The 27037-nt window shown below is 50.1% G+C and overlaps 1 protein-coding gene across 8 annotated transcripts in view; it reads left to right on the top strand.

The window, feature by feature from the left end:
- The window catches only part of CNTFR (ciliary neurotrophic factor receptor), a 202980-nt gene that overhangs the window by 121803 nt on the left and 54140 nt on the right, over positions 1-27037 (top strand). For all 8 annotated transcript variants that reach the window (XM_088054255.1, XM_088054257.1, XM_088054256.1 and 5 more), the window contains one exon: positions 22645-22875. In XM_088054255.1, the coding sequence (XP_087910381.1) occupies positions 22645-22875 (231 nt within the window). The remainder of the gene's footprint in view (positions 1-22644; positions 22876-27037) is intronic.

Raw genomic sequence — 27037 nt, 5'->3', positions numbered from 1 at the left:
CTAGACACTTGGATTTTGTAGGTGTTCTCTGGACTTGCTGTGTAGGAGATGGATTGTACATTCACACCGAGCTGTGTGCTTTGTTTGTAGACATCTGTGTATGTTTTGGTTGTTGTGCAAATGGAGTTGAGTTGAGGTGCCTGGATTCAACAGTTGTGATGGAGCGGCCTTGTGCATCCTACCTAAGATGGCTCTGCTGGAGTGTACATTTGTATTTATGTATTTTGTATTTATGTACAAATAAACATTCAGAAATCTCTCCTCTCCTCTCCTCTCCTCTCCTCTCCTCTCCTCTCCTCTCCTCTCCTCTCCTCTCCTCTCCTCTCCTCTCCTCTCCTCTCCTCTCCTCGAGTCTCCTCTCCTCTCCTCTCCTCTCCTCTCCTCTCCTCTCCTCTCCTCGAGTCTCCTCTCCTCTCCTCGAGTCTCCTCTCCTCTCCTCTCCTCGAGTCTCCTCGAGTCTCCTCTCCTCTCCTCTCCTCGAGTCTCCTCTCCTCTCCTCTCCTCGAGTCTCCTCTCCTCTCCTCTCCTCTCCTCTCCTCTCCTCGAGTCTCCTCTCCTCTCCTCTCCTCTCCCTCTCCTCTCCTCTCCTCTCCTCTCCTCTCCTCTCCTCTCCTCTTCCTCTCCTCTCCTCTCCTCTCCTCTCCTCTCCTCGAGTCTCCTCTCCTCGAGTCTCCTCGAGTCTCCTCTCCTCTCCTCGAGTCTCCTCGAGTCTCCTCGAGTCTCCTCTCCTCGAGTCTCCTCTCCTCGAGTCTCCTCTCCTCTCCTCTCCTCTCCTCTCCTCTCCTCTCCTCTCCTCTCCTCTCCTCTCCTCTCCTCTCCTCTCCTCTCCTCTCCTCGAGTCTCCTCGAGTCTCCTCTCCTCGAGTCTCCTCTCCTCGAGTCTCCTCTCCTCTCCTCGAGTCTCCTCTCCTCTCCTCGAGTCTCCTCTCCTCGAGTCTCCTCTCCTCTCCTCGAGTCTCCTCTCCTCTCCTCTCCTCTCCTCTCCTCTCCTCTCCTCTCCTCTCCTCTCCTCTCCTCTCCTCGAGTCTCCTCTCCTCGAGTCTCCTCTCCTCGAGTCTCCTCTCCTCTCCTCTCCTCGAGTCTCCTCGAGTCTCCTCTCCTCGAGTCTCCTCTCCTCTCCTCTCCTCTCCTCTCCTCTCCTCTCCTCTCCTCTCCTCTCCTCTCCTCTCCTCTCCTCGAGTCTCCTCTCCTCGAGTCTCCTCTCCTCGAGTCTCTCTTCTCCCTACCACAGTGTCCTTCACTCATGCATTAAGCAACATGACAAACATCTGTCATTTGTTGTTTGTTTTTGCGCACATTCCCCAGGGTGAGTTGCATGTGTAACAGAGAGATCTGGAATTTTTATAATTGCCAGGGCACAGGCAGTCGCTGGGGAAGGTGAGGTCAAAGGGATTGACTGTGTGTGCAGAGTGGCTGGCTGGAAGTCCGGAAGGCTGGAGATGGTCGCTTCTTCCCAGCTCAGGTTGGGACCAGTTTAGGAAAAAGCTCTGTCTTCTCATTATGTACTCATCATTCCTACCTCCTGTGACACCTCCTTTTCCCTCTGGCCAAGTTTTGCTCTCAACACTGGCACTTTATCTCCAAGTGTCTCTTGACAAGGCCTTATCGGTGCTGTCCTCCCCAGGACACCGTCCTGCATTCCGTGAGTCTGACCTACATTCCTCCACTGGAGATGAATGGATTTGTGTTTGGCTGCATAAAACACATGCTCCTGCCGAGGGAAGGCTCATATATTAACTGCTCTGGACTCTGTGTGTGATGGACTCATCCTTTCCATTATGTACATCAGCCCTTGTATCACTGGCAAACTTTGCCAGCAACAGTTTTATGTTGCCTTCAAGATAATTGATAAGACAAGTGATTAGCAATTGGCCAAGAACAGATCCCTGCGGGGCCACGCTGGGAACACCCTCCTGCAATGATGATTCTCCATTAACAATTAATTCACCATTAGCAATTACATTTTTTAATCCTTCCTGTTATAACTCTGGATTCTCTCATTATCCAGCTGGCTGAAAATACCAGTCTCGCTCCAAACTGCAGCCCCATTCAGCAAAGCCTGCTTAAATCATTCTGAAGGCTGCCGTTCAAGGGCAGGCATCTGCTCTTTGCCTCCTCTGCCTTGCTCATTGCTGCTCACAGCTAAGCCAGCCCAGGCTCGTGGCCATCCACTGGGAAACCAGCTTTGTCCTAGTGGGATTGCTTCATCTGCTGAGGGACAGTCTGCTGGCCAGAGGTACAACCTGGCTCTAATTCAGGTTGCCCTCTGATGCCTTTCCAAGGAGGGTCCATCATCTCCATCCCTGAGCATTCATTACTGTGATGGTTTTCCCACTGCCTCCCTGTCTTTCTTGCCAGCCCTGCCAGCTGCAGGGAAGCAGAAGAGGCAGCAACCTCTCCTGCAGGGACACTCCTGCTGCAACCTATTCAACTTCTGCACACTGTTAGGGTGTTTAAGAGCCCATCAAGTTCTGGAGTCCCCTTTGTTGCTCTGATCTTCCCTGGTGAAGCTGAGCCTGTCCAAGAAGAACCCCAGACCCAAACAGACACAAACATCTGCCTGTTCCCCATTCCATTTCTACCCCTCTCTCTGTCCATGAGCACCTGGCTTTATTTTTCATTTTTTCCAGCACAAGATATATCTCCCGAAAGGTTCTCTATCTACAAAATAAAAGAAAACGGCAAAAATAGCCCAAGGTCCTGGAACAACTTTTTCTATTACTGGACATCCCCCGGAGCTCAAGTAGATTTCCTGCCCAGACACAGAGTGAATTATGGCCAAGCTCTAGGCAGCTGACCTTGTGGTCAGCCAGAGCACATGCTTGCTAATAAATGTGGTCAGCCCCTACCGCAAACAGCCTATTTTTAGTGCCTGTGCTTTCTTGCCCACTGCCTCATCACTCCACAGGTTCCAGGGCTGAGCATCCCACAGGGAGGGGTCCAGTCAGCAATGCAGGGTAACCCTGTCAGGAGCACATCTCAGGCTTGCTCTTCCCTCCTGGGAGCTGGGAAATCAAGAGAGTTAATTTCCACGCACTGCCTGTTAAATTTTGCGCTGCAGAAAGTGGCTGGTGCACGGTGCAGTGTGGCCTGTCCTGCTGGGACACACTGCAGGAGCACGGCTCATGCCTGTCAGACAGGGATTGGAGAGCTCACAGCTCTTACCTAGGGTCTGTGTTTGAAAAATAGCCACAGGTCAACAATAAGATTGATGTCCCATTGTGCTAAGTGCTGATGGATGCAGGAGGTGAGATGCTCTTGAAGTGCAAGTGGGGGAGAGAAGGGAAGGACAGGAGGAAACATAGTGGTTCTGGCACTGAGGTGAGAGGAAACACAGCTTGATGGTTCAGGGCTTTGAAGTCTTGCTTTTTGTAAGTTACCAAAGTTTGTGGACATTGCAAAGAAGCTACCTGCTTTCCATGTACAATTCTGTCTGGAGTTGCTGGAACTGAATTTGCCACTTTCTGGAAACCGAAGTAGTTGTTTGAAATGAAGCTGATGAAGTTCTGAAGTAAAGTGGAGATCTGTCCCACATGAGCCATCCAACAGCTTGGAAGGAAACCTAGCTGGCATCATCTGTGATGCTAACAAAAAAAGGGAACCCTTCTCAAAAACAGGGCCTATGTATTGAAGCAGATCACAAATCTGTAAAAGAATCAAAGACAGAAAAGAAAAAAAAAACCCACATCTTTAGAGTGTGGATCTATAAGGCTTTGTACAAGCCTGTGATCCCACAAAACTGGTGAAAATAGTTCTGTGGTGAGAAGAAGAAACTGCCAGGAGGATCACAGTCTGCCAGGTCTCAGTTCTGTCAGTGTTAGGGAAAAGCTTGTCTCAGTAGTCTCTTAGGCTTCCTTACACATCAACAGGGAACAAAGGAGGAGGAATGGGATTTGTAGTCCAGCCAGACATCTAGAGAAGCTTCAAGCAGAGGATTGCTAACACAGAGCAATGCTGCCACAACCCTTGGGGCGGAGGCAGCACCTGCCAGGCTGTGCAGAGGGGGCAGCACTAAATTAGTGGATCATCTACGTAAGCCAGAGACCTTGACAATAAATCCTTGTTGAAACCCAGTGCTTGCTGGGGAGAGGCTGAGAGGAAATGCTTGGATTTCTTTCTTGGCATGGCATTGTCCTGCTGTATGGAGCAGGAGCATGGCTTCCTCTGCTGACACATGGTGGTAAATAGACACACTTCCACAGGACCTGGGAGCCCCCAAAGGCTGATAGGAACCAAAATCTCATTTGCACAGATTTTCAGGCCCTAGGAAGCTGAGGTTTAGCCCAGCACAGAGGGAATAGCCATGGGCCTTGTTCTTCTTGTGAGCACTGACTACTGAAGAAGGGCTGTGTCCTGTCCTAGCACTGAGCTCCTTTTGGTGGGGGGAGGAAGCAATCCTCATCCTTTCTTTACATTCTCAAAGCCTTCCAGAAATGGAAGATCACGTAAAACTGAGAGGTGCAGGGAAACCTTTAGTGCTTCAGTGATTTGGCTTCAATTAGCCTCCAAAAGCTCAGAAAGGTCTCACCTCAGAAGTCACATGTGGCCATCCCAGTGAACCAGACATCTCACATTTCCAGAGCAGCCTGCTCCCACAAGCCCACATGTCAGCAGAACTTGGACTGAATGTACCACTCAATATTTATACCATTTGAAGAGTTTCCAGTGTCTGAAGTCCTGGATGCCCTGGGACTGCAAAGCCAATCTCCAGTCAAGCTCAAAGGGCAAAATGCATCAGCCTCGGGACCAGCTCTGGGCACCACTTGTAGGAGCCCACCCTCAGCAGTGGGTGCTACAAATCATCCCCAGGACATATCACAGTAGCTGTGTGTAGCAAAACCCAGGACCAAAAAGTCAGGAAAGGCTGAGACATTCAGGTCCTGCACATCCATCTGTAGTGCTGGGCGTGGGATTACTATCTTTAGCCCACCTGAGACACATCTGGGAACAATCAAAGCCCTGGATAATGGGAGCACAGGCACAGCAAGACATTGAGTACAAACATCATCATCTCTGCCTCCTCAGAGAGGATTTTCTGGGAACAGAGCAAAGATACCATGAAGCATGTTCAGGAGGGCAGATGTTGGGACTCAACATCCACAAACCTCTTTTATTGAAGTCCTTGGTGGGGTTAATTTCTCTGAGCAAAGCCTGTGCTTCTGTGGAAAGGGAAATACCAGATTCCTAATCAGGCCACGAGATGTTGGAGTGTAAAAAATATACAGAACAACTTGCAAGATGTGCAGTCTGTGCTGTGGATGAAAAGAGCATCCTTCAGGATAAGTGGTTTTGGGCAGCACTAAATGGGGTGGATCCATGCAGAGAAGCCAATATAATTGTGGCATATTAAAAGGAGAAAGAGAAGAAGAATTGAGGAGGGGCTGTGGCAGGCTCGTTACAGAGGGGAAAAGCGATGTGTGTCACCTTGTAATGACTGCTCCAGGAAGGCCCATCAGGTGGAGAAGTGAAGTGAAACCACAAGGCAATTGGCAGTGATGGAGGCAGAAGGGGTTACAGCAGTATTAGTCCTGTATGAACCATTGATCTCTTGGTGTACAATTTGCTGGAAAAGACTGCTATCTAGGCTCAGCTGTTAGCAGGTGCTAATTGAAGCCAAGCAGTCTGGAGCCTCATTGCACTGCCTTCCCTTGATTAGAGCCATACTGGGGAAGCTGGTGTAGGGGAAAGGGATTTGTGGGTGTGATTCACAGCCTGGAAATAAAACAGCCTTTGTGTCTACTTAAGAGGAAGGGGATAAAATGTTCTCCTTGTACAGTTGCATGCACCTGTGTGCAGAGAGAGTCCCTGGCAGGACACATCCACTTCTCAGTTCAAAATTCACTATGGATGGGGCAAAACCTCACCTCAGGGTGCACACAGTTGACAGAAAGGTAGTGCCTTTCATCCCAGGTTCAACACACTTGACCTTCCTGGCTTTTTGAGTTTGCAAAACCTGCAGCATTTTCCCTGGAGCTGACCTGTGTTAGCAGATTTAAGCCAGTAGCCAGGCTCTTCTTAGTTATCCATTCTGGAGCTTTGCAGAACAGCCAGAGGCCTACAGAGCTGATGCTAGAAAACAATGACCTGCAAGGCCAGGAGCCGGTGGGATTTCTGCCAGCCAAGACCTATATGATTTGTAGGCAGAGGAGAGCTGGCACCATCACACTGAGGAATTAACTGGGATGCCCAAGCTAAAGCAGGGCTGCAGCGGGTATCCTGTCTTGCTCGATTCCTGCTGGATTTGCTGAGGTGTCATAGGTGTGCCCACATGTGCTTGTATTTCTGATGTCCAGGCCTTGGGTGTGCTGCTGAATAACACCTGTGGTCACAGAGGGATGGGGAATGGATGCTCTGCTCCTGCAAAGGGTACTTCTGTTCTCTGGAGAAAAGTCCACTCCATGCTCAGCAGGTCTCTGCTATTCACAAAGGGGCTACAGCTGCTGCCTTCAGGATCCAAACTGAAATAAAACCAAGGAAGTTGGTGACCATCCCTCACAGAGGCAACAGAGCTTCAGAGGGTAATCAGGGTCTCATCCTGTTGTGAGTGGCATGAAGACAAGCTCACAATAGCATCACCAGCTGAAAACCGGGGTGATACAGAGTGTACACACACAGGTCCACTGCTGGGAGCTTGTCCTCATTAGCCCCACATCCATTTGTCCATCCAAGTGAGGATGTTCTCCAACGAGGTGGTTCAGCTCTGCTCCTCAACTGCATTGTTTATGCACAAATCCACTCCCAGAGGGAGTATAAATTGAGCCTGGAGTGCTCTCGATGGGATTCTCCATCCATAGCCATGAACTTGAGACTTCATAGGATGAGTCACAGAGAGCCTCTGACTCCAGCCAAACCACAAGCCCTGGCAGGTTGGACTCCACCGAGTCCGTGGCTTGCCTGTGCTGTGGTGTGGTAGCTCCAGCTGACTGGATGCTGTGCAAGGGAGAAACTGAGGCACTTGGGAGTGAGAGTGCATTAAATCCAGAAGCTAACGTCTGTCTAGTCCTGTCCTGTGATTTCCCATGGGAAGCCTCCATGACTGGCTATAACTGTGAGCCTGGAGACCTGCCACAACCTGTGCCAGCTGCTGGGACAACTGGAGAGGCTGGGTGCAAAGGGCAGAAATTCCAGTGATGCTGCTGAGGAGTGGGAGGAGGCTGTTGAGCCCTGCATGAGCTCCTGCTGTTGGGAGGGCATTACATAGGATGCAGCAAGGCATGAGCCTGGTGATCATATTCATGGTACAAATTCCTGTTCTCAGCAGACTTGAAAAGTAGTTAACCTTTGTGGTGGAAAACACGGGGTCTTGTGTTTTTCCTTTGTGTGAAGGTCCCTCAGTGGGGCATAGTGGGGGGGGCAGATCAGGAGTTTGGATTCCCCACTGGTGCCCCCTCGCTCTTAGAGCACCACAGAAGCTCTTTGGCAGGGTTAGGAACCACAGCCACAGGCTCACCTTCTGGTGAACTCCAGTACTGTTCCCACTGGTGCTCCAGTGAAGTCCATTCACTCTCCTGGGACTCTTCCCTGTCTCCTTTGCTCTCAAGGAGCTTCCCCATCTTTGTCCATTAACACCCAGCCCTTGCCTTCCTCTCTCCCAGCATCACAGGGCACATCACTTTGGGCACTAAGACAAAAGGCTTTGCTCCTCCTGGGTTTTGGAGGGTGCTCGTGCTCTGTCCCTGTCCCCACACAAGCACCCTCCTCTTAGCCTTGGCTGGGTGTAAAAGCTGTGCTGGCTCTGTGGCTGGTGCAGAGCCTTTAGGGGTGCCTGCAGGATGCCTCACTGCTGATTTACAGCTGCAGCTCACTGGGGTCTGCCCCAGATCAGATGGCTCCTCCAGCTCTCAGCTCTGACACAGACATGCCTGTCCATCCCTCCTGCTTTGCAAAGAGAGTTTCTGTTGTTTTCCACCCAAGTTGCTGGGGGCTGATCCTCTCTTTTATGGAGCATGAGCCCTGAATATTCAGGAAGCAGCACTGAAGTTGGTGTGACCATGGTTGGCAGGCTCTGGCCCTTAATTAATTAGCATTGATTGTACTTCCAACAGTGGAGGAGGGAGCTGCAGCTCAGGAAAGCAGTGAAGTGTTGCAATATAATCACTGCAGCTATTTCCATGCTGCTGGTTGGTGCTCTTCAAAAGTTACCTAGCTGCTGCATTGGCAGCATGGTAGACAGAAAGGAAAATCCTAGGGGGAATAGTAGCAACATGGGACTTTGGAAGCTGTCATTTTAGAGGAAACATCTGTCTGTAGGTCTATGCAGGGTTGGGGTTTTTGAAATTGTTCGGTTTTCTCCTTTTAAAATTTTTTATTTTATAATATCTTATAAAATTTATTTTATAAAATTTTTATTTTTAATATTTACTTATTTTCTGGCAATTGACATTGCTTTAGCTTGACTCAGCCTTATCAAAGGTGCTCTTCATGTCTTTAGCACGACAGCAGGGTTAGTTCACCCCTGGGATACTAAGAAGTGCTGTTTAAGAGGTGGGATGTGCCTTATCTCACAGGAAATTTGGATCAGGTTGTGGGGTTGGATCCGTCACTTTGAAGTGGAAGTGTCTGCCCCGTCTGAGCAGGATGCCCAGTGGACAGCCCTGCCTCTGTGTTAGTGAACCCCTTCACTCTGTAATCTGGACAAGTCTATTCCACTGAGCTCTCTGAGTCCATGGGGTTCTGTATCCGTGATGCATTACTTCCTCCATATTTTTACAATGTTATTCTTGGCAGCTCCAGAGAAGTGGGCCCAAGCATCCTTCTACTGATCTATGAGAAGGACTTTGGGATGTAAACCCAGTAGGAAAATGTCAGGATTTAGGTAGACAGACTTAATCTCAATCACATTCTTCATCCTGCCCTAAATCACAGCTCCAGAATGAAGACCCTCACAGTGGGAGCCACCATGAGCACTCAGCATTCACTTTAATGCTGTTACCTGATGTTGCAGATGTTTCTCTCAGACTGGTGAATACTGAACCCTCCTGAAAACCTTTAATTTGCCTTTAATTTGTGCTGTGGCATGGGGCAGCAGCTCCCAGGCTTGTCCCTGCACAGCCCACAGCATGCTGGGCTCTGACTGTGTGCTGGGAGCTGGGACTGTGGAGGCCTTCCTTTCCTACATAATATGTGTGCACAGATGCCTTGCCAGGATTCTGGAAAAGCAGTGCCAGGGCTGGATGAAAGGTGGGAAGTGCATGTCAGCAGGCAGAGACCTTCAAGTCAAGCCTGGCAGCACCAGGGATTAGTGGGTAGGGGCTGTTGGGTGGTTTAATTGTGTTTTCCTTCCTCCAGTGAGTTTGTGCCATTTTTCTTAACTTGCTTAGCCCTGAGGAGTTTTTTAGTGTAAGCACTATTTATGGAAGGCTTTTTGCTTTGGTGCCTCAGAGGGAGTCACTGGTGTGCACAGCAGCAGCTGTTCCATAGCCCTACAAGCCATCCCTGCAGTGCCCCAGTGCTGGCATCCCAAGGGCCATACAGGCTCCCAGGTGGATAAAGAGGCACTGGCTGAAGTTAATTCAGTGCTTTGTGGTTTTGTATTTCAGCAGGGTCAGGAGAGCCCTACCAAACCCTGGTGTCAATGTACCTGGTGTCATAGGATCACAGGCAAGGAGGAAAGCCAGAGCCTAGCTCTGGTGAAAACACCTCTCCCAGGCTAGTAATTTCATCTGCTTTGGGGACTTCATCTCCATGTGTAAGACAGGGAGAACTATGCTCTCCTCATTTGTCTCACTCGTTTGTGTTGTCAGATCCTTTTGGCAGGAGCTGCATCTTGCTGGGTGCCAGTTGATGACAGGGTGGCCATCCCTGGGGGGCTGTGGGCACTGTGACAGTGCAAATGCTAAGGAAGAACTGTCTCCATCCCCTCTCTGCTGGAATCCTGTGCTTCCCATGAGGGGCATCTCCATCAAAGAAGCAAAGCGCTGGCTGCCAATCTGTCCTGGGCAAACCTGATGGGGAGAATCCTCAGGGGAGCAGTTTTCTGTTGGAAATTGAGTCCCATCAACATCCAAATGTTTTACAAAATCATATTTCTCTGTCAGGGGAGATAAAAAAGAGATGAAGCGTAGGGGAAAGAAAGACTGCAGTTTGTCTTTTTGGTATTTTTCAGAAATGGTTAGGCTTCCCTTTAAATTGACACCCCCTTCCCCTTATAAAACCAAATGTTTCACAAAGTCTTTTGTACAACTCAGTGGAGAAGTTTGGGGAAAAAAAAAAAAACATAAAACATGTGAAAACCTTTGGTTTCCTTCTGAAGGAAGGAGCTTGTCCATTTTGCTGGTTTTTTTTTTCCTCTATAACACAGAATATTTGTATATTTGGACTTTTGCCCTGGTGGAGGCAGAGCAGCATTTTCAACTTCATGGCACCCTGAGCCTGCCCTGGCCATGAGGAGGGGCTGCAGGCTCCAGATCTTGGAGCAGCTGGGGCATCTCATCTCGCCCATTCCTGCTCCCGCTCCCGTGGCTGCTCTCCTGTTGCTGTCTGCATCCTCTCTCCCTGGGTGGGCTACATGGGATGCTCTCATTGCTGTGCTCCGGTTTTTCTGTTCATGATCGCAAGCTGGAGGTAGGGGAAGCATGGCTTGCTGCTTGTAGCTGCTTTCCAAGCATGTGTGCATAGATTTGCACTGATTTTCTCTCCTTAAGGACTTTCTGGTGTTCCCCCTCTCACAGGCAGTGCATGCGGTTATTTTCAGGCTTCTGCCTCTGGGCAATTTCCTTCTCCTCATTACTACCCTTCACTCCCTCATCCCTTATCCTCTTCCTCCCTCCTGATGTCTCTCACAGCCGACTCATTTCAGAGATGTTTTTTTCACTGCTGAAGCCAAGATTTTTCTCTCTCCCATTGCACTTTGTCTGGAAATGGGAGGAGGAAGCAGGTTTTTGGGTTTGGTTTGGGACTTTTTTTCAGCAATAAATAATTTCTGAATGCTGAAGAGGCAGGAGAGTGAAGCTGGCGTTAGGCTACATTGAAATACTCCATTTGTTCTGGGAGTCTTTCTCCACCCTCCTCCAGAAAGCTTCCTCTAGTGTTTAATTTTAAGCTATTATTTTTTGTTTTCTTACTTTCCAGAGGAGAGTCCTCTATTATTTTGGCTTGTCTGGAGATTTCTATGTACACCAGAATTTTTTTTCCTTGGCTTTTCTTTCCTCTTTGATTTCTTTTCGCCAGGGTTAAAAGCCCCAAGTCAGCAAGGTACTTAAACACATGCTCAAAGTTAAGGCCTTGCCTAAGTGCTTTGTTGACTTGGAGCCAAAGATATTTTCTCAAGTCCTTTAAATGCTTTAGAACCTGAATTCAAAATGTTTTACAGAAATTCCAGATTTCATGTATCTCTTGAGCTAATAATAGTTGTAATTCAGTACTGCCTTCAGATGACTGGAGCTCTGGACATGGCGAGCTTCTGAATAGTCTTACTTTCAGAAAATATGCTTCCCTAAAATCTTCTGCTTCAAACCCAGGAGCTCTCAAGAGAGCAGGGCACACTTACTTGTATTTCAGTCAATGAAACATAACTGGCCTTTTAGCTGTTGTTTTGCAGTAAGACACTCATAGCTTTTAAAAGTTGAAATTTAGGAAATAATGCGTAATTGGTTCAAGAATGAATGTCTGCTCCTGAACTAGCAGTTGCTCATTGTCCCCAGCAGAGGAAATAAAAAAGCCCACACCAAGCTGAAGAATCTGTGACATGATAGGATCAGTAACTGGAGGTTAGGAGACGCTCTCAAAGGCAGACTGGGCTCCCAAAACCAGTGCTGCTCGCTGTTTCTTTTCAGAGTTTCATCAGATGGATGGCAACAAAAGCGGTATGGAGAGGGGATGGCAGTGGGTAGGCAGGCAGGAAAAGGCTGTGTTGAAGAGGAGGAGAGGGAAGAGGAGAAGGAGAATGTATTTCTAGAAAGCAGAGAGGCCACAAATATCAAATAGAAATTGCAGCATCTTTTTTTTTGGCTCTGCATGATGAAGCCATGAGGGTTCTGCATGATGACACCACCAGCCAGCCAGTGGGAGCCTCTTTCAGAGTGCTCAGCTGCTTACTGAAGAGCATCTTCACAGGTTTTGGGAAGGGTGCTAGGCCTTGGTGCTTAGGGCACCAACAAGGGAGCAGGGCCAGGCAGGAACTGGCTCAGTTCACAGCCCCTCAGGGACTTGCATGCTCCCTCCTCTGAAAGCACTCTGTGATGCTCTGAGAATGGGACCAACCATGCTGAAAGCTGCTGGCTCACTGGCCTTGTCCTAAGCTTCTCTCTTCTGTAGTGGTGTGATCTCTGAGCTTCTGCATTGTGCTTTGCAGACAGGTGAACAGGATGTATCCAATTTATGATTCTGCGATATGTGCACATCTAATGACCGATGATCTTCAGAGGTTACTTCCAACCCAGCCCATTCCATGATTCTATGATCTGTACAAGAAAGCATGCAAAGGCTCTGTCTGCCCCAAAGCACTGAGCACTCTCAGTCTCCTGCTGTTTCGTAGATCTACTTATTGCTTCTGGGATCCTCCATGTAGTGTGCAGAAAACCCTGTCTCTCCTACCTGCTCAGAGACAAATCCAGAAGGCACTGCCACTTTTGATAACTCTCTGACTGCGGAGTAACTTGTAAATACTCACATAGCCTGTGAATTTATGGGGCTCCTGAATATTGCTGACCCCCAAGAGGACTTCAGACACCATTTGAGGACCGCAGTCCTGCAGTCATGACATCCACTTTCCAGCCCTTAATCAGAGTCCCAGCCTCATTCAGCCCTGAGCTGGAGCCTGCCTCCAAGCTCTGCTCAAGATCCAGGAGCTCTGTCCTGGGGTCCTATTGTGTGGCCTGCAGCGCTCCATTAGCTACACTTAGCAATTAATTTTGTGTCTCTGGTATAAGTAACACTTTCCAGCGTGCTATGGGTCTGATATGTGCCCATCTTTCCCCTCAGCAGGTGTTCTGTGTGGTGGGTGGGCTCCAGTTCTGCTGGCTGTGGCATGACTCAGCACATGCCAGTGATCCTTTCCAGGCTTGGCTTTGCTTGAGGATCCTTCAGAGTGAAAGGCATCAAATTCAAATGTAGTATCTCATTGTTACCTGTGCAAATTTTGATGCCTTGTCTTAGCTCTTAGTACAGGCCCTGCAAGGGAGAGAAGATGAGTGCTTTATTTTTAATGTTTTGAGTTCAGCACTGGACTCCAGATATGCACGTGTTACTTGGAAGAGTGATGGTGACAGGATCAAAAAAACCCCTAAAACTTTGGAAAATGGTTCTCATTTTATCAGCATCTATTTTTCCCACCCTCTTCACTGTGGTGCCCTGGCAACAGCTCAGTTCCTCTGCTATTCTATAGCCACATGCACAAAGAAAATCTCGGTGTTGTTGCAGGGGGAAGAAATCCCCCTTTTGGGAAGAAACAAGCCCTGGGGTGTAGCCTTCAGTGGATGTACAGGTGAAGAGAAAAGTCGTGGTGCTTCTGTTGGGAGCCCTGGGGAATGCCCTGTCCCCCATGTCTTGGTGCTACAGGCTGCGCCGTTTTGATTTCTCAGTCCATCTTCTGTGATGCTTTTGAGTCCTGTCCCTGTGTGCAGTGCACTCTGTCCCTCCTCCTTGTAGGGCTGAGCAGTAAGGAGGAGGATGAGCCCCATGTACCTCTCTTTAAAAAGGCAGAGGAGTTTTTCCATCCTCAGGCACAGAAGTTTATGTGTTAAGTTGTGGTTACCCCAGCTCCAAGCCCAGCTGCTGCCGATCCACCCAGGGGCGTGAGCGTTACATCTGTAAGCGACAAGCCACTGGCCTACAGCAGGCAGAACCCAAGCCAACAGACAGACAGAAAGAGCCTGAGGGGCTGAATTTTAGAGCTATTAAATGATTAAATGCAAGGGGAAAAAAAGTTAATTTAGCATCGCGGTTGTGATTTTACACACCCAAGAGCCTGGAAATTGAGAGCTCTGCTTCTCACACAGGGATCGTAACTTGGCACTGCACAGATTGTACAGTATGTAAAATTAGACTGGAGAAATAGTAAATATGCTGCAGGGACCAATACTGTCTTGGCAGAAGGAGGATGGACTGAGTGGGACCCAACAGGTCTTTTACGCCTCTGACTTCCATAATTCTGTGCTAATAAAAAAACATTGCACAATGCCTGATGCTCATCTGCAGCCCTGAGTGGGGTGAAGCAGGAGCTGGGCTGTTATGTGAACAAACAGCAGTCGCCCCCGGAGTATTTGAGTGGAGCAAAGCTGTTATTTGAGGGTGGGCATGTGGGCACTGGCAAACAGGGATGGGGAGGTGTGTGCTGTGCACCAGGCTGGAAAGGCAGGTTGAGGTCAGCGGGGAGGCACCCTGATGTCTCTATCCAGCTCTGACCCCACCTCCCCCTCCCCAAACCTTGGTAAATACAGGCATCTTCACGCTGTTGCTGGACCACAATGAGCTTTTCTTGTGTTTACGGCTCTGATTTGGGCACCTAATTCTGAATGGTATTGATTTTCCCCTAAACGGCGTTGAAAAGCCTGATCTAAGCACTCTTTTGTGGCTTAGAGTTATTTGTCCTGTCTGCATGAAAAAGCAGGACCAAAAAACAAGCCTCTAATTCACCCATGGTGCTAGCACCGGTCTTTTGGCAGCGAAGGGTGAAGACTCAAGTGAGCCCAGCTTGGAGGTTATCAGTGGGATTTTCCTGCTGTGTGCCGGTTCCCCTTAGTGCCATTCCCTCTGGTGTTCCAACACTTTCCCTCCATACTGCCCCACAGGCTGGGGCAGCCCAATGTAGTTGCAGGGAACTGGAGGAGTTCCTGCCTTACCAAGCAACTGCACTTCCTCAAGATGAGTCATCTCAAGCTGACTCTGCAAGGAAGCCAAGTGGGCAAGGTCCCATCCCAGCCTTGCCTTAGGATAAAAACAGTGTCACAGCTCATGTCATGTGCAGCAAGAAGGGCCCTTGGACCCAAAGAGCTGGGACAGACATCCAAGTGATAGTCTTACCAAGACCTTCTGGGAAATGCATGAACTCAGGTCCCCTTCTGGGATGCAAGAACAAAGCTTCCTGTGGAAAAACCTAAAAAGCCGAGATCATCAGCCCAAAAGCATCCAGACCTCTCTGCTGTAGAGCTGCTGAGACAGAAAAGCATAAGTAGCATCTTCTCCTGGTCCCAGCTGTGTCAAAACAACATGATCCATGATAGAGGTATGCAGCCGTTGCAGATGGGTGCACACCAGCATTAGCACCCTCGGGCAGAGCTCGCTCCTACCCTGAAGCCATGGGAAAGGACAGCTTCTTTGTGGTCTCTTGCCCATGCATGGCTGAGCAGACTCTGTTACAGAGGCAGGATGGATTTGGTTGCTGTTTTCAGTTTTGCTTGTCCCCTGTGACCAGGGTCAAGTTATGCTTGGGGCACCACATTGCTGTACAGCTCCTACTACTCCCAGTGAGAGCTGGGCTTGATGGCATGCTGGAAAACAAGGCTGCCTCTGACATGGAGCCCTTCTGGCTTGCAGCCAGGAGCACTGCCAGTGTGGAGCTCTGGGCTGATGTGATTTGGCAGGTCTAGAGAGCTGCAAGAGAAGCTCTGTCCCAACGTGGGGCTGATGAAAAGGCAGCAGTACCAGAACAAGACACAGACATATTAGGGCACAAGGAGGTCACCCTCTGCTCTGGTGGGATCCCACTCAGACCAGACCAAAGCTGTTGATTCAGCCAGTCTGATGATATGGTACAAGCAGAAAAATTACACTTAAGTTACTTGTCTGCTAAGGCAGCATTCCCCATCCTCCTACTGTGTCTGGCAGCCAGGGCCCCCCATTGGCCCACAGCCCAAAAGACATGGGGAGCTCCTGCATCCTGCATGGGCTGAGCCAGTGCTGCAGCAGGGATTTAGCCCTTGTTTCTGCTGTGAGACTGTGTCTCTTCTGCTTCCAGCAGAGGCTTCCATCAGAGGGTCTCTGTTCTGTGGTTTCCTGCTGGGTTTAGCACTGTTTTCTCCCCAGGAGGGTTCTGGTTCTCTGCCACTGCACAGCCTTGCTGGCCCCTGTGCACGAGTGATGCAAGTGACACCATCCTGATGGTGCTGCCATCCTGTCTGCTCCTGTCACCTGGAGCTCGCCCTGGGCAATGGCATGTCAAGCTCAGCGGTGCAGGCATCACACCTCCCCACTGCTGGACCATCAAGTCCAGGAGGGAGCCCGTGGATTGGATTATCATTTGTGACAGCAGAACGTTTGATGGTAAAAGTGTCCCTTCATCCTCAGAAAGGCCCAGAAGACGTTGCAGTAAGGTTCATGGGGGAGGCACCAGCCTTGTGCAGCTGAGCAGCTGGAAGGGCCATGAGGGCCCTTGTCAGCCCACAATGGACATCCCCAGCTGGGTTTGGGGTGCAGCTTCAGAGCAAGGTGGAAGGTGAGGCTGCTGCAGAGCTGAAGAAGAACTTCTGCAGGAGCTTTGCCAGCACCCACAGGAGGATGTTTTGTGGTCACATCCAGGCTGAAGATGTTTTCCTGCCCTGGATCCTGCCCTGAGCCAAGCATGTCAGAGGGGTCAAGTCCCTCCTTCACAACACTCCTGAAGTAAACCAAGGTCTGCTTCCAGGCTCTTGTGGTGTGATTGAGTACAAGTCCTTTAGCACCCATCTGTTATCTCTTAATTAAAGTTTCTTTCTAATTATTTTTTCTTGTCAAGAGCAAAGCTGCTGACTCCAGGGATTTACCAAAGTAGAACAAACAAATGCGGTCTCTGCTTTCTGCAACTCTTCATTAATGGACAAAATTAACTTGGAACAGCCCGTATCTTTGGCTACATCGATGACACTTAATTATGCTTGTTTCCTTACAAAGATATATCCAGTTTTAAATCACTTGTGGAAGAAGTGCCTCCTTAAGCATGAAATTTCTTCTCCTTGAAGGAAGATTTGTGCTGGCAAGAAAAGCTGTGCAAAGACCAAGTGGCATCACAGGGGATAGTTGTGAGGATATCAAGAGTGGGGTGTGCTTTGGGAAGCTGGTGTCAGGAAACCCTCTCCATGGCCAGGGGCTGCTTCATCACAAGAAGGGCAGATCTCAGGGGCTGTCAGGCTGCATAGGGGAATGGAGCCAGTGGCATTCCTTGGACACAGTTGGTGCGGCTCAGGCCAGTGGGCATGGGTCCTGAAGCAAGGGAGAGGCCACAGGATTGTGGATTCCAGTCCCATGACTGGAAAAGGCCAGGAACATCCTCCAAGAGAGGCTGGTCAGGCCACCTCTCTGTCCTCTTGCCCTCTCCATCCTCTGGGGCTCCCTGCTCATCTCCTGTGGGCTGATTAATCTCGTTTATCATGAGAAGTTGTGGAATGTAAGACTCTTCTGGTTTATATGCTTGGAAAGCTCTTGGCATAGCCCTGGCACTGTGTAAATATTAAATGTATAATTTATTCTGTACACAGACAGCTAATTAGCTGCTGAGACAATTATTTGTGGCCGGTTTCTCAGCTGTGGGAGGGACATACAAATACCAGTGGGGTGATGTGGAGGCCTCTGTCCAAAGACACATATGTAATGCTCTGTCCCACTGCTGAAGTGTTCCTTGTCCTATCAGAGAAAGTGGGAACCTGGCCTTTCTCACTGTGTTGGCTTCACCATCTGCAAAAGAAGGGAAGAGCCAGAGGCTGTGGAAACTTCAGAGTGTTCATCTCTCACCCCAAAAATGCTGCAGTGCCTTTCCTTTGCTCAGTCTCTGCTTACAGGAGCCACAACCCTGCAGTGCATTTTGGCAGAGGGCTCAGAGGGAATGTTTGTCCCAGTCTGCCTGCAAATCGCTGTGACAGCCAGGGTGGTTCTGGCCCTGTGTGTGTCTGCTGGATATTTTTTTACCACAGGCCCTGGCTGAAAGACCCCCATTAAAGGGCTGTGGTGAGCACTGTGCCAGGAATGCAAACCATGCCCTCCACTTCCTCTGCTCCCTGTTCCAGTGACCCCTCAGGCATCTGGGCATAGACCCCCAGTGTCACATCTGTGGCTCCACTCATGCCAATGCCCAGGAGCATTCCTGCCATGCCTGGCAGCTGCCCATGCTGGCTGGGTGGGAGCCTCAGCTGGAGCAAAGGCAGAGGAGTGGAGATGGAAGGTCCCAAGAGGAGTTCTGCTCCTCCCTAGAACAGTGCATGCCAGAGCAGTCCTCACCTTTTTGCAGGATTTCCTTGTGCTATTGCCCTTCCAGTTTAGATGTAGGTCAAGATTCCATTAAGGAAGAAACTGAGGATGTGGTTTCTATTGGATTTCCAGCTGGATGGGTTTGGGAAGCATCAGATATCTTTCCATGCCTCATATCTCAGCTGCTTTGCCTCGTCTTCCCTCCACATCTCTGTGCTGGACTGCTGTCTGCTGTCCTGTTGGTCCCTGTTGCAGTTGCAGGACCTATCAAGCTGCCACTCACCTTTGCTAGTGCAGCAAAGCAGCTCACAGCTCATTTCACCCCAGGTTCATTCCTAGAAGCTCTGTATGTTTATCCCACAACTAGAAGCTCTGTATGTTTATTCCCATCTTCCCTCCACTGCAGCTTTGCAGAGGGGTGGGTAAACCGGTAATTTCTCCCATTATGTATCACCATGCCTCCTTTCTAGATCTGGGACTTCATGTCATAAGCCATGCTGTGCCTGGCAGAGGATGTGGCCCTTAGGGGGCTTGGATGCTGAGAGGCATATTGCTGGCTGGGTTCCAGCATCCCAGCCCCTCTATGATGACATCACAGCCTTGTGATATCACTTGACTCAAAAGGCAGCAAGCTTTGGAGAAGCTGGGGACAGGGAGGGCAGAGAAGCATCTGGAAGTGTCAGTTTTAGCCAGTGGTCACATCCATGTTGGTGGGAAGGAATCTTTGGAAGTGTCTAGTCCAGTGTCCCTCTTGGAAAAGGTCAGTCCTCAGCAGAAGACCAGATCAGCCATGGTTTTGTCAACAGAGCCCTGACAACCTCCATGGATGAGGATCCCTCCTCTCTGTGGGTACCTGTCCCAGTGATGTGTTACCCTCCAGGAGAATAAATTACCCTCCATGTCCAGCTTGAATCTTCCAGCAGGACACTCATGTCACCAGTTGATAGCCATCCACAAGGGCTGGTCCTGCAGGACAGGCACCATCGTGGTCATTGGTCCCATGGGTTACCAGTGACATGGTGACCAGGAGTGTGGAAAAACCTCCCTTCCCTCCCTGCTCAAGGGGGCAGTGGAGCTCTGGGTGGGCTGGAGAGGGTCCTGCCATTCCCAGCCTGCAGGAAGTGGAGGGTCCCAGTAGAGCTCTGGCCACCCCTGCTCATCCCCATCCTAAAGCAGAGCTGCTGTTCTCAGTGGAAGACAGGCTTCTCCAGCATTCCAGGGGAGCTGTTCCTATATTGCCCCTTCCCAAAGGGGCTGCCACACATCTGCACCTCAGTGTGGTTGGGTGGGACTCCCACAGCTGGCATGGGACAAGGGAGGACGTGAGGACTTGTCTCTACTCCAGTAAGATCCTCAGCAAACCTTGCTGGGAAAAATGCCTCCTCTGAAGCTGTGCTTTGGGTTTCTCCTTGATTAGGAACCTTAAATCATTGCCTTGGAAAGGAGCATTGCTTTCAAAGACCTGTCTTCCAGGAATGGCTCCCTCAGCCCTTCTGGATGAATGCCAGTGTGTTTGTACTGTGTTTAAGGAAATAACTCAAGGTGACTTTTTTCCTTCCCAACTTAGTCCTTCAGCCACTAGCTACAGACAAGCTCTCAGCCACAGTCCTGAGAGGCAGAGCTGAGTATCCCAGAGCTTCCCCCCCATCTCAGTCCCTCTCTGGGAATAGGCATCAGGCAGGCAGAAGTCAGGCAAGGGTGGCAGGTCTGCAGGTCCGTCACTGCACTGAGCCTTTCTCCATGCAAGGCTGGTGCTGCCATGGTGGGTGTCAGAGCTCCAGTGTCTCTGATAAGCAGAATTCCTAGTGTAAGGACAGGATAGTCAACAGGAAATGGGAAGACAAAAACCTCTTTATCTTATGCAATAGAAGAAATTAAAGAACTTGGGTAAAATGCTTGAATTCTTACTGAAACTCTGATATTCGCATTTCTCCATCTATACATGTGCCTAGTCATCTGTCTGTCCATTCATTCATCATCCAACCATCTATCCACATCCAGAGATGCCAACCATCCACCCAACACCACTTGCATTCATTGTGCCTCCATGCCTCCTTTCCTCCATCCCATCTGTGCCCATGCAGCCTGCTGTCCGTCTGTCTGTGGTTACACACATTCATCCATCTGCTGTCTTCTTCCACTTCTGCCTGTCTGTTTATCTGGTCCTGTTCCAGCTACCCCTCCTCACACAGATGCTTCATCTTAGATGTTCTTTCTGCTTTCTGCCTGTCAGTTCATTCTCCCAGCTTTTTTAAGACCCTTGAAATACACTTTTCTGGTCAGCACAGTTTTCTAAAAGTTTCCATCCTTGGCTAGTGTCAGAAATGGTCCTGAGGCATCCCACCAGCAATGTACTCACTACAAACCAGTTTTTCCTTGTCCTTAGCACCCCCTTTCTCAGCAGGGATAACATCCCCGAAGTTGCTCTATTCCTGTCAGAAGCAGGTGTCCTGACAGACTGTCTGCAGGAGGGCTGAGACCTGCCAGGCACACCCCCAGAGCCACCTTTGCAGATGGGATCAGGATGCAGGATTAGACACAAGCAAGGGCTGAATCATGTCTATGTGTTCCCATCTATCAGTGAGACCCAGGAGCTGATGCTTGGAGAGGAAGAAAAGAGAGGAAAAGCCCTGGAGGTGCTTCTCCCGTTCTTCTCCACCATCAGCTGCCTGCAATCTCCCAAGGCTCACTGGGCAGCTCAGTGTTTTAGGTCATCTTCTGCTGTGAATTCATTTACTCACTGTTCCCCCCTCCAATGTTGACATCAACAGCATCTGATGGATATAGATTTCTGTAATTTAATCACAATTCCTGCAAAAAAAGAGACCGCTTTCTTTTGCTTGTTTTGCTCCCCCTTATTTTATTACGAGAAAGAGCAGGCAGTCCTTGTCTATTTGTCCTTTTCATGTCACTCATCATTGCTAAGGTGTCTGTCACGTCTTTGCTTGATTGTCTCCTTTTATGGATGAAGGGTTTGAGTCTACTAAACCATCCTTACGTGGGATCTGTTTCCAGCCTTGGCTATTCCTGTTTCTTTTATCAGCCCTGCTTCCAGTGGTGCTATGCTCATAACAGCATGAGAACAGGTTTGTTCATGGCTTTTGAGTTACAGTGCTTTCCATTTTGGGTTTGAGTTCTGGGTCACCACTGAGCTGATGTTTTAAGGGAAGGGAGTGTGATGACTTCAAGGTGGGTTTCTGTAGAGGCTGTGGCACATTTGAAACCATGAGTGTGTAGGAGAGGCCAGGCTGCATGCATTCCACTGTGCATTAATCAGCACAGGGTTACTGCCTGGTGGTCTGTACCATGATGTCCTTCTGCAGCAGTTTGGAACCCCGCTGTGATTTGCTGCCCTGGCAGCCTCAGCAGCACTCTGTCTTCTCTCTGCCCTGACCCCTTTTACCTGTGACTTACGAGGGTGTTGGGCAGATCTGATCCAGCTCGGATCTCCATCAGACTTCAACAGTGACATCTTCTACTGCTACATTTGACAGCTTGTTTTCACCTTTGGTCTCCTGACTTTAGCTGCTATAAATCCTTGCAAGGACTTTCCCCATGTGTCAGGGCTGCTTAGTTTCCTTGGAAGGCACCTTGTCAAATATGCTTTTGAAGCCCAGGAGAATTTTGAGAACTGAACTACCCTTGTCTGTGCACAGAGGCTTGATGAAGCTTTGAAGGAACCTCATCCCCATTCATCCTCCCGTCCTGCTTCACCCTGTGTCACGCACACGCACTCACGTGGTTTTATCCTTGCCACATGCAGCTCAGCGCAGCCAAGTGTAGCAACACGGGAAATATTCAGTTGCTAAGGATCATTAATGAATGTCAGCTCCAGCTCCTGTCCAGAAACCTGAGAAAATTCAATTAGGCAGCTGGTGCCCAATGAGCTGTGTTGCCCCACTCGTGAGCTGCTACATCAAACAGCTCAGCAAGGCATCATGTTATTGTGGAAAGAAAAGAAAACCCAGACAGGGAGACAAACAGCACTGCATGCACCAAGCAGCTGTGCCTTTCCACAGCACAGCACGCTTAGGTTGCAGTCCTCCTGCCTGGTTTCCTGGATAGGGAATTGCAAGGAGAATTACCTGCTTCCCATCTGTGCTAGTAAATACACGGAGCTTGCTGGGGACAAGTCCTGGGGCTGTGTCATCTCTCTGCTGGGAGTTTCTGATACGTGTGTTTGGTTTTTGTCCTGCGACAAGTCACCTAGACACGTGACTGGCACTTGTGTATCTGGCCATGCTGTGGGGTGCTTGGCTGGGTATGTGCAGCCCTGACACGTGTTCACCATAGCAAAGGTGAGAGGTAGCCATCCTGTGGGTGGAGGTGGTCCGTGATCCTCTGGTATTTGACAGCTGGTCTACTCTAGTCTAAAATAAATCATGGCTGGGGACAGGAGCAGAACTTGGGCTTCCCTGGCCACCACAGTGTCAGTCCACACCCTAATCCTTCTCTTTACTTGCCAGATGGGAGAGTATGATCCCATTTCCAAGGCGAACGAGCTGAAGGGCTCTGAGCTCACCTGTTTTTCCCCTCTTCCTCCCCACAGACAGCCACGTCCAGTATGAGCGGGTAGGTGCAGACGTGACCATGAAATGTGGCTCCATGGACTGGGACGCAGCCGTGACCTGGACAGCCAATGGCACCGACATCGACGAGTCCCACCTGAACGGGTCCTACCTGATCCTCAAGAATGTTGACCTGTCACAGAGTGGCCAGTACTCCTGCTACGAGGGCTCCTCCTGGCACCTCAAATACCAGACCTACCTGAGGGTGGGAAGTGAGTACCCCAGCATGTCACATTGAGGGGGACAGTCTCTGCTCCTACACTGACTCCCCACAGCCCCCCCTCCTGCCATGCCAACCCCGCTACTTTCTGTACATAGGGTTGTCTGCTGCACACTGCCCTATGAGGTCCTCATGGCATACTGACCCCAGCTGGAAACAGCCACTCTGCCCCAAGTTTTGGATCAAAGCCAGTAGATTAAATGCTGCCTCGGGAATAATTTGAGAAGGGATGTAGCTTCTCCCTCTAGCCCTATACCACAACAGCCATCTCTGTAGGTGGAAAGAGTTGTCAGAGAGGATTGCAGTCAGTGAGGGGAAGCCCTGGCTAGGATTACTGCAGTGTGGCTGTTTCAGAGGAGCAGCCAAAAATGTTGGTGATCCCTGGGTTTGCATGATCCTGGGTGCACAGGCATGCTGGAGGACAGCTGCTCATTCCCCAGCATTCTGTCTATCTTCAGCACAGGATGCTCTGATCCCGGGCCTCAGCAGGGGAGATAAGAGTTGTGCTGTATTTCACATGATGCTGAGAGCTGATAGCAGCTGTGTGTTTTGAGGGCTGCTGTGTTTGTACAGCTGATAGCAGCTGTGTGTTTTTCAGCACAGTGTACACAACTGGCAGCCGTGGGTGTCTGGGAGCACCACCCGGCTTAGCCGGCTGTGGGGTGGTAACTGTGATGCACCAGCTGGGAGCCCTGCCACCCAGGGATGTGTCATGCAGGTGGCTGTATGTTCCCAGGTTTGGAAGACACAGCAGAGCCTTCCTCTACTCCTTATCTCACCTTCTGCACCTGGCATCAGAGACAGGGTGGTGTTTCCATCCTAGGCCATGCCCCAGGAACAGAGGGTCACAGGAGGGTCTGTGTAAGCCCGGAAAATAAGGCATGAGGGGTTCACTGCACCTAGAGATTCGCATTTTGGAGATGCTCTACGGTGTCCAGCTCATGTAAGGTTGTGTGGGATGGTGTCTGGGCCAAGGAGAAGGGATGCTGGAAGGAGCTGGAAGGCGATGTGAGAAGCAGATAAAGGAGGCACCCAGCACAGGGCAGGGTTTACACCAGTGAGCAGGTGTGCGAGTTGGGAGCCACTGCCAGTGCCTAACAAATGAGTCAGGGCCTTTTTAGCTGCATTGTGCTCAGGAGGTGTTCACAGCTGGTTCAGAGCCAGAAGAGGCAGGAGCTGGGTCCAGTGCTGGCAGCAACACAAGGAGGTTGTGCAGCTCCTCTGCTTGGGCATGTGCTCAGCAGATCCCATCTAGGGAGAGGTTCCAGGCTGTGCCAGTGCACAGAGAGGAGCAGCCCAGGTCTGCAGGAAACAAGGGGAGTGGGGAGACGTCCACAGCCTCCAACAACCTCCTCTGCACCTGTGGCATCACTGTGATTTTGCTCTTCCATCTGCTAAGCACCTCGCTAATAGTAATCCCTGTCAGTTGGCTCAGGGATCCATGGGAATTGCTCGGTATTAAGAGGCCAAATCCTGCTGTTCCCTATTACTGTGTGTTCCCATTTGCTGGAGACTCACAGCCCCCTGAGCACTGGGCAGCTGAGAAGCCCAGTTGGACACTGCTGGGGCCACCAGCCCCCAGAGAGAGGTTGACAAATAAATAAACAAGTGTCTGGCGATGTTAACACAATTAACTGCAAAGAACTAATCAGGTGAGACGCTTTTAGTGGTAATTAATTTAACTGGCTGGATTTTAATTTAATGTTCTCTGTGAGGTTTCTTTTCCCAGCACTGCACCCCCAGCCCCTGCCTCCCATCCCCACCCTAAGTGTCTGCTGGGAATGATTGATTCCCTGGAGGTGTGAGGACTCATGCAAAGGAGTGGATTTGGGAGCATCCCAGCAGGGAATTGAGATGGGCTTGGGCATGTAGATGAAGATGGGTGGCTTGTGGGAGGCTTGCAGCATGGCCCTGTGGTAGCGTCGCTGCTGCAGCTCAGTGCATTGGGAGTCCAAACCTGGGATTTGAGAGCTCTTGGACTTGTTTCGTTTCAGTTGCATGGGAAATTAAATGAAAACAGGCCCCGTTTTCATTTGAAAATGAAAAAATGCCTGCATTTTTCTCTTTTACTGGGGCAACGAGGAAGATGACTGCAGTGAGAGTGAGGGTCTGGGGCTGCACGTGGGGAAGTGCTGGGGATCTCATTAAATAAATGATGGTACCTGGAATGTGCTCCCCAGGCAAGGCAGGGGTGCTCCTGAGCATACAGCACCACAGGAAGCATATGTAGAGGGAGCAGGGAAGGGTCGAGGACCAGGAAAGGGTGTCAATTAGCAAAGCAAGCTCTATCATGAGGGTCAGCGAGCACAGGGATAAAGGGAGACCTGCCAGGAGTCAAGCTGAGCGAGACCTTGCAGAGGAAATGAGAAGGGGGGATAGCCATATAAATACAGAGCAAACGAGGAGAGAAGAGCAGAGCTGGTTCTGCAGACAGGTTTCAGGGGAGGGTAAAAGTAAGCTCAGCAGAGGATGGTACCAAATACAGCCCGCCGGGTCTGAGCAGCGATGCTGAGAGCAAGGGCAGCACAGACTAAGGGAGAGGAGGGAGCATAAAACTTGGAGGTGATCCTCTGTTGTGGAGGCACCTTCAAAGACAACAATGCACTGAAGGCTTGGGGAGCACCTCATCCCCATGTGAGGACATCTGTTCATTAGCAAGGCTCATTAGCAGCTGAGAGGTCAGTGGTGGTACCCAGTCAACGTGAGCCTGAGCACAGGAAAAGTCCTCATCAGACAGCCTGACCCCACAGCACAGCGGGGCCGCATGGTGCACTTGGAAGAGGGAGCAATTAAAGACGTGGAGACAAATGGAAAATGGGAAAAAAATACAAGGGGGGCTTGCCAGGGATATATCACTGCAGATTAACCTGATAGCTCTCTTTGATAGGGGACCCAGTTTTCTAAGCCCAGAAATGTGGTCAGTGTAATCTGTCTTGACTTCAGTCAAGTATTTGCTATGATGCCACATGGGAAATTATGAGTTAAACCAGAGAAAATGTGGATTAGTATGAGAATTGGAACACAGTTTAGGAAATAGCTACAGCGGATCAGATTGTGCTGAAAGGGGGAGCTCCTGGAAGGGATGGGGAGGCTTCAGCACCATGTTGGGACTGCATTTGGGCCACTCTCTGTGGTGTTATCTGTAATGGCTCTGGACAAGGACCAGGGGCCTTTGGTTGGATATGCCAGTGGCTAAGGAGGGACAATATTTATATTATGTATCATAGATATATATATATATATATATATATGTATATGATATCTGGGGTGGGGATTTCATGCTGAAGGGACCAGCATGCTGCATAATGTTGCAGCACAAGTGTGTGAAGGTATCTCATCAGTGCGTTTCAGCAGGCAGGAGGGAAGGCACAGGTAGTTCATCTAGTCCCTGAGATGAGTTTGACACCCAAGTCCACATCATGGGGGATGTGGCTGGGAGCCCAGCAGCACTAGGGGTATCTGGGCTGTCTCACTCACTGCAGAAATGGGAACACTGGTGCACATGTAGTGGGACAGTGTGCATTCAGAGATGGCAAGAAGGAGGGACCCACAGGCTTGTCTATTGCTGAAGGTCCCAGATCAGCCACCTACAAGACATGAATCCTCCTCAGCACAAGCTGACCTGGGGGAAGCTGGCACTTCTCCAGGGGAAACCTCTTCCAGGGCACTTTGGGCAGTGACTTGTTTGTCTGCCCCTTTCTTCAGGCAGCCAAGCATGAGCTGAAGCACAGGAGAACAACTGGGTATTTATCTTTAGTGATCACCTGCCCTGCAGCCTGACAGGAGCAGATGCCCATGTGTGGCCAGAAGCAGGAGGTGAGTCCAGGTCTTTTTACACACCAGGCATCCTTGGCCTGAGCCCAGGGCTGAGAACCAGGAGCAGGGCAGGAGGGAGTGCAAGGCTCTGGGCAACAGGAGCGTGGTGCCGGGCTTCTGGCTGCCCCCACAAGCATTTGGAAAGGCACAGCCGGAGGGCCCGGGGGTGGATATAACAAAGATGTTGGGAAATAATGCACTCTTGAGGTTTGGCACACGGCTCTGTGCGTTACAGAATGTTATAAAAATACTGCTAATGGGCCAGAGAGGAGTGGAAACGCGCGTCGGAAAGGCTGCCAGAAGCTGGAGAGTGCACATGAGATCGGGGAGGCCTTGTG

Source organism: Pseudopodoces humilis, chromosome 4 (assembly GCF_049639895.1).
Source record: "Pseudopodoces humilis isolate 2021_Gansu_Grassland_sample_001 chromosome 4, ASM4963989v1, whole genome shotgun sequence".
In the NCBI taxonomy this organism is placed as follows: Eukaryota; Metazoa; Chordata; class Aves; order Passeriformes; family Paridae; genus Pseudopodoces; species Pseudopodoces humilis.
This window is presented reverse-complemented; position numbering and strand designations above follow the sequence as displayed.